At 52.7% G+C, this 10,371-nt stretch overlaps 1 protein-coding gene across 1 annotated transcript; it reads right to left on the bottom strand.

Annotated features, from left to right (window-relative positions):
* Nucleotides 1-4,885: 4,885 nt before the first annotated feature.
* On the bottom strand, nt 4,886-10,032 carry CCDC42 (coiled-coil domain containing 42). The gene is made up of 8 exons (XM_075519181.1): nt 9,947-10,032; nt 9,558-9,663; nt 9,328-9,432; nt 8,563-8,760; nt 7,598-7,819; nt 6,911-7,069; nt 6,327-6,421; nt 4,886-5,042 (listed from the first exon to the last, which is right to left on the bottom strand). The coding sequence occupies exons 1-8, from the start codon at nt 10,021-10,023 to the stop codon at nt 4,886-4,888; spliced, it is 1,119 nt and encodes a 372-aa protein (XP_075375296.1). The 5' UTR covers nt 10,024-10,032.
* Between the last annotated feature and the right edge of the window lie 339 nt (nt 10,033-10,371).

The raw sequence follows: 10,371 nt of genomic DNA, 5'->3' as shown, positions 1-10,371 counted from the left end.
AGCAGGACTGGCAGGCCTGCAAACTGTAGGATCTCATGGTTTTTGGTGTTTCCTGTCCTTGGGATGGGTGATTAAAGAACATATGAGAAGCATCTCATGGTGGACATGCTGGAGAAGACAAGGTGGGAGATGGGCTGAGTAGGAGCAGGGAGGCAGGACAGAGTGCGCTTTGCTGGGTCTCACCAGTTGTGTAGGACCAGGGAAGCGTGCAGTCACTCACAGATGCGACGTGCTTTTATGCCAGTGACTGCTGAGAGGGGACCAGGCAGCTCTGGCACCCGCATCCTCTCTTGGATCAGGTGGCTGGAAACTGCATGTACAAAAACAATGCTGTAATTCAAGCTTAATGACTTCCATGTCTTTGCCATCTGGCACCCGATGGTGCTTGGCATGCCAAGTCCTGGATAAGTGCTAATCATGTCTTCTGAAGTCGCTGCTGAAGACAGTGGTCAGGGCGAGCACAGGGTTGTCCCCACGCCTCTTGCAGAGTGCCTAAGAGGGGAGGTAGCAGGTCTCCAGGTGAGAGCATGCTAAGGGATCTGGAGCTGACAGTGCCTTTCCGTACAGCTGTGCTCTGTGTCAGAGCATGTCCCTGTCACTCGGACTGCACAGTGGCCGCTCTGCATCTGGCCGCTCTGGGGCACAAGCCCCTCCAGTGGGAATCCCACCATCGGTGCTGGGGCAGAGCTGCCCCGCAGAGCAGAGAGCGCAACGGTGAGTACCAGTGTTGCTAGCTCATGCCCACACTGATGGAACAGCAGGCTGCTCCGGAGGAAATGTTGACAGAGTCCAGATTAAACCAATAACATCTCAATGTGCTGGGGATTTTCCATCAACAAGAGGCAAAACAGACTGCGGATTTAGCCAATAGTTTAATAATCTCTTCTCTGTGCCAAGAGAAAGAAATTTTACAAAAAAAATCCCCACCCAAACCCAAAAAACACAATGCAAACAAACCCAAACCCTGGAATTCCCCAAGGAGAAGGCAGGCTATTAACACAAAAAACTTGTTTATTTTACACAGCGTCACAGAACTGAAACCCTGATACCTGATTAGGTAATTTTAGTCTTTGCTTCCATATCCCATGGCATCATGAGTCACATTGGTTTTGCTTTGCCCAAGAAAGCGAATAGAGCTGGTAGGGACTGCATCTTTGTGATCCTCGGCACACTGTGCTCGGGCAGTGGGTCCTTCCATCTCCTCTGCTGGTGCTGATGTCCCTGAGCCAGCAGGATGGCTCCAGCAGGCAGGAGAAGGGGAGCATAGTGGATGTTCCAGGAAACCCTGGCAACCCTGATAGTTCCCTCTCTGGAGCAGGACTCCAGGACCAGCTTGGCAGCTCCAGCTTGGCATCTTCTGGTATCTCACAAGTGATGAGAGCAGAGCTTGTCTTTCTGCTAGGCTGGGGATGCCTTGGCTGTCTTTGCCTTAGCTTAGATAAGAGGGTTTCCTTCCTTTCCAGCTCCCCAGGGAAAGGGAAGAAGAAGGATGAAATGAGTTTCACAGGCTGGAGCAGCCAGTGTCAGTCCCCCAGACCCCTGTAACCCCTAGTTCCCCTTCCAGGCAAGCCTGACCAAAGATCCCTTCACCCCAGTCATGACAGTGTCAGCCCACACTTGGGGTACCACCTTGTCCCCTTTACCCCATGGGCACCATGTCTTGCCAAAGCTTCTTGAAGAGGCATCTTTAGGGGCTCCTAGTCATGTGAGGGGAGGTGAGGATCTCGGGTTATTTAGACAACTTGTAGCCATCCAGGGCACAACCTGTACTCCATAAGCTGGCCAGAGCCTCTCCAGTAGACTCATCTGTACAAGGACACTGAATCATTTGGGCAAGTCAAAAAGTGCTGTTGTGGTGGTGACATCTCTCTGAGTGTGCTGCTGGCTATGAAAACTACTAGACATGGCTCAGACAGGAATCAAATCTCCTCTGGAGCAGGCAGGGAAATACCTTCTTGTCATGCCTTCCCACCTGGGAGGCAGCCAGGGACAGCACTTCTGTGTCACCCCCGTCTGTCCTTCCAGCAGCTTGGCTGGGTCTAATCCAGGCTGGTGTCCCACCACCCTGCTCATGACAAAGGCATCTGGGGATAACTCCCTTCCCCTGATGTGCCCACAGATAGAGATCCCTGGGATCCTGGTGTTTCCCTCCACTAGCTTGTCTGTGATCCCTGTGGTAGACAGCCTGACATTGTCTCTTTTCAAGAGCTTGCTCAGCTGGTCAGAAGGTCATAGTGCTGCATCTGAGGAGCAATGCCATCTGTCCAGCTCTATGGAAGAAGAAGAGTTAGTTGCAATGCCTCCCAGCAATTTGGGATTTGAGTATGGCTTACTCATACCTGGGTAATGACTTCGCACTGTGGGGGATCTGCTATTTCTGCTCTGCTGGTGTGGCACAAATGGCGCACTGGCAAATGCGCAATGGCAAAATCTGCCCTCAAGTTTCAATTGCTGGTCTCTGACTTTCTAAAACCAGGCATGGATGGGGCCACAGAACCAAGCAGTTCCAGCAAATGATGCTGCAGAGCAGCATCCACACATGCTGTGGCTTCATGTTCAGGATGGTGAGGGCTGCTGGGGCTAAGCAGGAGCAGACAGGACATCAGGACCAGTCAGGAGCACAGGTCTTCAGCTTGGCCTTTGAGTAGAACTGTAAGGGACATGCTGCGTGTGATGTACTGGCTGACAGATGGACACTGCCAGGCCCAGTCTACTGAATGAAAGGAAGAAAATACATTGAAACAGATCAGAAAGTGCCTGGTTGGACCAATGTGTCTCATCTTTCTGTGCCGTGCTGAAGGTTCCTCAGAAGAGCTCAGCTCAGACATCCAGATAAGAGACAAGTCTCTGAACTGGCCAGCACTCAGTGTCCAAAGGCCTTTAGGAAACCTGGCCCATCAGGTCTGTCTCCTCCATAAGCCCAGCCTGGAGACAGCCATGCCCTCAGACCACCACTCGCAGAGTGGCAGGCTCAGAGCTGCAGCCCCGTCTTCCTCAGCGGCTGGGCAGAGCTGCTCCTCTGCCCTTAGCTCCCATTAACTCCCGTGAGCTGCCACCAGTGAGATGCATCAACGTGGGTGAGGGGGTGGCCGTGGGTGGAAGGTGAGGGGACAGCTGAGTCACCTCTCAGGATGGGTGTAAATGCTTCTGGTCCCTTTGGGTATGTCACTGCCGAGACAAGATGCAAGGGCACAAACGCACAACATCGTCTCTGCTCGCATGAGTCATGAGTTGACTTTTCCAGTGCAGGCAGCAGCTCTTGGTATCATCACCAGTGCCTCTACGAGACATTTACCAACCTCTAGGACCCCTGAGGGCCTCAGCAAGGTTCACTCTCTCCTGTTTGTTTTTATTCTCTCTTCTGCTGCTGTGTATTTGGTCTCGCAGAAGAGCAAGGAAGGCCAGCATCCTTGGATGCTGCTGACTGTGGGGCAAAGGCTCTCAGATCCAGCCCTGGCACAGAGAGCTGCTGTCTCTGCAGAGGTGGCATGCCCCTCGTGAGGCCCAGTCCCAGGGCTGAGCACTAGATCACTCCATGCAAACAAAAAGAAATATATTTGCTTCCCATTGAGAAATCTATTTTCACCGGCCTGAAGTGCTCTGCATTACCTGCCTCTCAAGGCCACCTCTGCAGTCCCAGCCATGCAGAGAGTGCAGCCAGGCTGAAGGTTTCTGCTGGCTGGGGAAGGAGGCCCAGGCATGGCAGCAGGAAGGGTTTGCCTTTCGGGATTTGTGGGAAGTTCTTCCCATGCAAGGAATCACTGCAGATCCACAGCCCCCCATGTAGAGTCTTTACCAAAGGCCCCATCTCTTCTTCATCCCTCTTATCCCCCTGAGCATCCCCCCACAACCCTCAGCTCCTGTCCCTAAGTCATGGCCTACTCTGTTCATGTGGCAACTAAATACCCCTCCTTCTGGATGGCCAATGGGTAAGAAACCAACCTCTTCCCAACTCTGTCATTCAGCCCCTGGCTGACCCTGGGCTCCTCTGTGCTGTTTCTGCTCCCAGACTGGGCATCTCTTTCTTCCTTGCACCCTGCAGTCCCTGGAGCAAAGACTGTGCACGTACACACTAAGCAGAGCAGAGCCCAGACCACAGTACTGGTTTCATCATGACTTCAATAGGACATGAATCTGGGCTCCTGCCACAAGAGGTAATAGGGCTCTTCGCAAACGTCAGCACCGTGGGGCTCCCAGCCCACTGCAAGGAGCTGTTAATGCCAGAGCTCTCAGTGCACCCACGGGCTCTGCAACGCGTTCCCCACCTGCCAGGGGTCTGGTTGCCTGTGCTCAAGGTCAGCCCTGATGTGGGACAGCCATGTAACCTGCGATCAGACTGCTGGAAAAACAGATAAGGCGTGAGAAGGAGCTGTGTGGAGCCTTCAGTGGAGCTTCCCTGGCTTTGCTCAGGAGCTGCAGTTATGCTTAGATCCTTGCCTTGCAGGTAAGCCTGTGACCAGCCTTGTACCTGGCTGATTCTCACTGTGCCTTGCTGACTTGACTTTCTGGCTTCACCTTGGATCTGCCTCATCACAGTAGACTAGTGTGGGAATCACTGGACGCAGCCATGAACCCCTCTGCTCTTGCTTGCATACCATGGGGCTGCATCCTGTCAGTGAGTATATCCTCCTGCCGGCTTTGCTGCCACCTTAGCTCCTTCCCTTGACACTTGCCCCTTCCTGACAGTTATTCTACCTGCTTTACAGAATGAACATAGTATAATCATTAAAGTGTAGGCACATGGTGGCTGCATAAAGTTGCAACAGTTCTTACTTTTCCTTGCCAGCTGAAATGCAAACTGCCACTCACCTCCCACTGCTCTGGGGATCTATTCAGAAGAACACAGGGCACGTCGTGGCCCACACTGCATTTACATGTCAAGGTTTCAGAAAGAAATGAGTTCTTCTTCCACATATAGCAGCTGAGAAGCAATTACTGCCCTTGCCTCTGCAATGGAGGCTTTCACTATTGTGTTTTCTTCTGCACTGGCATCACACTGAGGACACTGCACAGGGTCATTTTCTGCTGATGGATGGTAACAGCTTCAATGGCCCAACATGGGTCTGAGCTCAGAGGCTTGAGAGAAATTGGGTTTCCTGGATGAGTTCTTGCTGAGACCTGACCTCAGGTACTGTGTTTATAATTGAATTTATTCCTATGAATTCAAGCCTGCAGAGACAGCAACAGCAAAGACATAGAGGGAGCATCCTCTGTTCAGACTCTGCACCAAGTGCTCCCGCCCTGAACCCATCCTTCCTCTGCTTTCCAAACAAGCAGCCAGCACCAGCTCTGGGGTGCATCTGTTTTCCTTGTTGCTCATGAAAGCACAGATTTGGGGAAGGGAGGGAGTCAGTCTCTGCCTTCCTCACTCTTAAAGGAAGCGGTCAGGTGCCTGAGAAACCCCCAGGCATTATAAACGTGGACCAACTGGACTCAGACTTTTCTGGAGGATGCATTAGCTGAATCCACTGGCTCAGGACAGGAGCATCGACTGGAGAGAAGGGAGCAAGAGCATGTGATTAATGGTCTCTTGCCTCAAAATCTGTAAGCTTATGTCATTGGGTCCTTGATCCATTAAAAGGTCCTCCCAAAAAGACTCTGAGCCTGGCCTGAACTCCACAGAGTGTCTCCAGAGCCATTTTTAGTCCTCTTGTTTTGTATTCATCATGTTAGCACTCACGATGAACAGCTGGATGTTCAGTGCAATAGCTTTGGCTGGTTCATCCTTCATCTATATCCATTCTCCACACTTTCCCTAACAGCTTGAGGGGGAAGGTGAGTTTTAGTACATAGAAATCCACACCCACGGATGTGCGGGGTGTGGTGGTGGAAAATCTCTGAAGCTCTCCTGCAGCACAGTCCCCCCACCCCGTTGTGACATCCCTCTCAAATATCTCAGAGCTTAGGCTGAGTGGGATGTCCAGATGTGAACACTAGTACTAATCCCTGTTTAAGACTATATTCCTGTCCCAGCCTGCTCTCCCTATCTTGCATGCTTTGCTGGGACACCGTCTCCTGCAACCAGAATCCCATCTGCCAGAGAAGGCACCCCAATGGCATTTGGGGTGGAGCAGTGGGATGGAGCTTCTCTGATGTTTCCAATCCTCCCAGGAAATGAAGAGACATCTTAAAATATTTGGTTATTTTTAATAGTGTAAAAGGTGTCAGCAACTGTATGGAACAGAGGAGCCAGAAAGGTATGAAGCTTCACTGGTGTAACCTAAGGTGGAGTCTACAATATCTGTAGGGCCCTCTGTCCTCCTCTTTCCCTTCCCACCCTGCTGAGCCTTTGCTGGCAGAGCAGGTCATGTTGGCATGTCCCTTACAGCTCTGTAGGTATAGCTGCTCGCTGGCAATTCTGCATGTCCTTCTGTTTCATCTCCATAGAGATGTCTGTGAGGTCTTGCATAAACTGCTGAACCTAGGGTGGGGAAGAGAGATGGCAGAGCTCAGAGCAGCGATGGGAACAGGAGGCAGAGAGGAGCTTGTTGGCCCTTTTGGAGGGCAAATTTCACCAACCAAACTGAGCAGGAGGATAAGGCATTTGCCTTGCTGGATCTGCACCACCAGAATGGACTTTTGTGGGTGAGTCTGAGTTCAGGGCAATGGTGAATGAAACCAAACCTTGGCCATAGGTTGGTCTGCATCCCCTGTATCCCCTGCCCCAGCCTGCCTGGTTCCCACTCCTTCTGCCCCCACAGGGACCCACACCCTGCTCTGCATCCTTGGGTGAGACAGGTTTGCCTGGTGTCCTCTGCCCTTTCCCCATGCCCAAGACAGAGCCCAGGTGAAAAGGAAGGTGTCTGTTGGGCACATGGATTTCTCTGGGCTCTCCCCTCCCTTTGGGCAGCTGAGGGTCATTACTGCTCCCTCTTTCTGGGCAGGGAGAAGGGGTCTGGCTTGGCTCTACCATGTTTAGCTGTCTGTAGGTGTCATCCACCGGCACATTCAGGTTTGCTTTCAGCTGCATGCTCAAGCACTGGAAGAGGTTGAGGATGGCCATCTTGATGGTCCCCAGCTTCAGGGTTTTCTTGGCAGTTGTGTTCTGGATGTCAGCCCAGCGAGTCTCCTGAGAGGAGAAGGAGACATGCAACATGGAGACATGCCCCAGCAAAGATGCTGCTTCAGCACTGGAGAGCCTGAGGCCTGAGCCGTGAACAGTGGAGACCATGAGACATGCCACACTGAAGCCCCATTACAGGGATGATGCTGCAAGGAATGGTGAATGGAAATGAGTATGACCAGGCTAGACAAACCCAATGGACACGTGGTGGAGTATGCTTGGGTTTTGTGCCAAGGCAGATCTCCCCAAAGCCTGGTTAGCTGATGTCTTTTGACTATGAGTTCAAGCAAGAAGTGAAAGATCACGATGGCTGTGTGAGGGCCTTGTTTTAACCCCTGATGTAACCTGCTCCAGACCTGCTCTGTCATTCTTCATTCTACGACCCCTTTGAGGGACAAAATTAGGTATCTCCTCCAATTACAAAGGCTGCTACTGGGCCTTGCCATGACCCCATGGCTTAGGGATGGGCCATCAGCTGGTCTTGACATAGCCAGGCCTTGGAGATCTTCCCCTGCCCACCCCACATTTCCTCACCCAGGAGAGGACGTCGCTTTGAGCCTGGTCAAAATGTAGTTGGAGCTGCACCAGCTCATTTTTGTACTGCAGGATCTCAGCTTCTTTCTCTGCTGTGTACTGGTCCAGGAGCACCTTGGCTTGCTCAGACATTTCCTTGTGCCCCTGTTGTGACTGCAGCAGGTCCTTCTGCATCCTCACCAGTGTCTTGTAGTGCCAAATGACTTCCTGCATCTCCTGAAACTGCAGCACAGAGCTCCTGGTGTTAGTAATCCCCCCGCCCTCCCCTCATCACGATTGCAAGTCTCGTGCTGTTTGGCACCCTGCCCTGACCAGGGACACCTCCCCCAGCTGAAAGATCTTCCCTTCCTGACTATTGCCCCAATTGGTTTATGAGCATCGCCACATTCCCTCTGTGATGACATCCCACTGTGCCAGTCCAAGAGCTGTCACTGCCCATAAGCAAGGGGAGATATTGCACCTCTTCCCCAGGTGAGCAGTGCTCTGATAAAACACAAAGCACAACTACAACTGCCAGTGCTGAGTCACCTAGACATGGGAGGGGGGCAGCTGGGACTGCAGGAGTATGAGCGATGCATGGAGTGATGCCTGGGCATCCTTGAGAGAGGGCACAGCTTTTTTGACAACTGCCTGGGTTCCCATTCCTGGGCAGCTTTTCACTTCTCCCAAACTATCAATGTGACATGAAACAGTGACACAAAGGGGTCTCCATTTCCCTTAGCCCTATGCTTTTCCCCCTTCTAACATTTTTTCTTTGGTTTTCTCAAGTCTTCAACTCCTTTTCTGGTTCTCCTCCCCTAACTCTGGTTCGCTTGGCTCACCTTGGTTGCAGGGAACCTCTTCCCATCCCATCTCAGGTCTCTGGGTTTGACCAAGTGTTATGATTTCCCTGGACTTGCCTTATCTCCTCTAGGTTTAACACCCACCTCGAGGCCATGATCTGTCTCTCTCATGTCCAAACTCACCTGTGAGATCTTCACCACATCCTCCAGGTATTTGTTGAAGATGGAGTACTTCTGCACTTTGATGCAGAGTTTCTGGTGCTTATTTCTCAGGGCTTCCAGTTCCCTCTTAGCTCTCAAAAGCTCACTTTCCTTTTGCATCTTCCTCTCTCTCTCTTTGCTGGCTTTCTTCAGAGCTTGGATTCGCATATTATCATTTTCCTGGTGGTGTTTCCCCCACCAACACACATACACACACACACACACACACACACACACACACACAGAGAGGGAAAGGAAGGCAAGGGAAGATGGAGCTGGGTCACTCAACAGCACTGGGAGGAGATACCTTCACAGAGCAGAAACCAGTGCTGGAGCACCCCTGGGAGCATTTTCACTCCCTGTTTAACAGGGCCATCCCTCTTCCGTTGACCCTTCAGTCTTGGAGACAGGCACCTGGGATGGCACTCTGATTTTCAGACCTACTGGTACCTGTCCCTGGAAGACACCTGGGTGTCAACAGTGGGCACAGGCTGAGACCCTCCTTGGGGGATGTTTGGGGCTCTCAGGAGATCACACTGGTACAGAACAAGCTCTCTTCCTCCCAAGCCCTACCAGGGCTTTCCACATCTGTAGTACGAAACCCTGTGCCCTGCCAGTCCTGGTCCTCACACTGCCAGGCTCATGGGAGGCTTGGACAGACGTGGTGGCCCAAGACTGTCTCCCCAAGGGAGGGGAGGAGGTGGTGGTGCAGCTTCAGGGTCGTGTCAGCCGAGCTGACAGGTGTACCTTTAAAATCCTGCCAGATTTCTCCATGTAGGTTTTCAGCTGAGCCTCCTTGGTGTGGATGTCCCTCCACCGGCAGGTTATGACTTTCATCCTCTCCCTGAAGGCCTGGCAGCATCAGAGTGAGCGTGACATGGCTGCCCGCACCCGGAGCCAGTGACCTGCCCACTGCTGCCCTTCAAAAAACCACAAGTCCTCCCAACCATGCCCCAGAATCCTCCCATCTTTCTCACCTCTTCCTTCACCTCCAGAGCCTTTTGCATCAGTCGGGCTTGTTTCTTCTTCTCCTGGAGGCGAATAAATGGAGACAGGGAGTCCTCCTCTGTCAGTCTGAGCTTCCTGCCACAGAAGTTTTCCTCGAGGTTACATGCTGGGTCTAGTACCTTGGCAGAGTGTTGGATCTCATCTGGCAGCATGGCATCCCCACCCCTCCCCAGCAGGGATCCCACTGACAGAGCAAGGGGGTGTTACAGGGAGGAACAGTGCTGGAGAAGGGAGGTACAAGAGGGGACTGAAGTGGTGGACATAAGGGATGGGAGTTTGCCATGGTAGGGGAAAGAGGGATGGAGGAGACAAGAGAAGAGGATGGAGGAGATGGAGGCGGGTGGAGGAGCCCCCTCACCTGAGCAAGGGCAGGAGGTTCTGCCTGTACTGCATGCGGAAATATGCTGACAGCTCCTCATCGCCCATGGTGGCCATCGCTCCAGCCACCAGTAGGACCCAGAGAGCCCAGGTCCTCCCAGCACTGCTCCTCTCCCAGGTCAGCCCAGGAGCTGCCCTGCAAGCCTGAGGGCTTGGTGGTGCGTGGGGAGAGGCAGCTGGGCAGGGGATGAACCCCTAGGTGCCTCTTACCTCTGCTTTCCCAGAACCTTCTTTGCCCCAGTTGTGCCTGTGGCCACCGGCTGTTGGTGGCCAGTTGGCATGGCACGGTTGCTGGGGACAGTTGGAAGATGCTCAGGCGGTTACTTGGCAACTGAAGCGGGGCGATGCCCCCACGCCAGCGAGGGAGACTGACAACTGTGTCCAGGACCAGGACCCTTCAGCACT

This window comes from Mycteria americana, chromosome 16 (assembly GCF_035582795.1).
Source record: "Mycteria americana isolate JAX WOST 10 ecotype Jacksonville Zoo and Gardens chromosome 16, USCA_MyAme_1.0, whole genome shotgun sequence".
Lineage (NCBI taxonomy): Eukaryota > Metazoa > Chordata > Aves > Ciconiiformes > Ciconiidae > Mycteria > Mycteria americana.
This window is presented reverse-complemented; position numbering and strand designations above follow the sequence as displayed.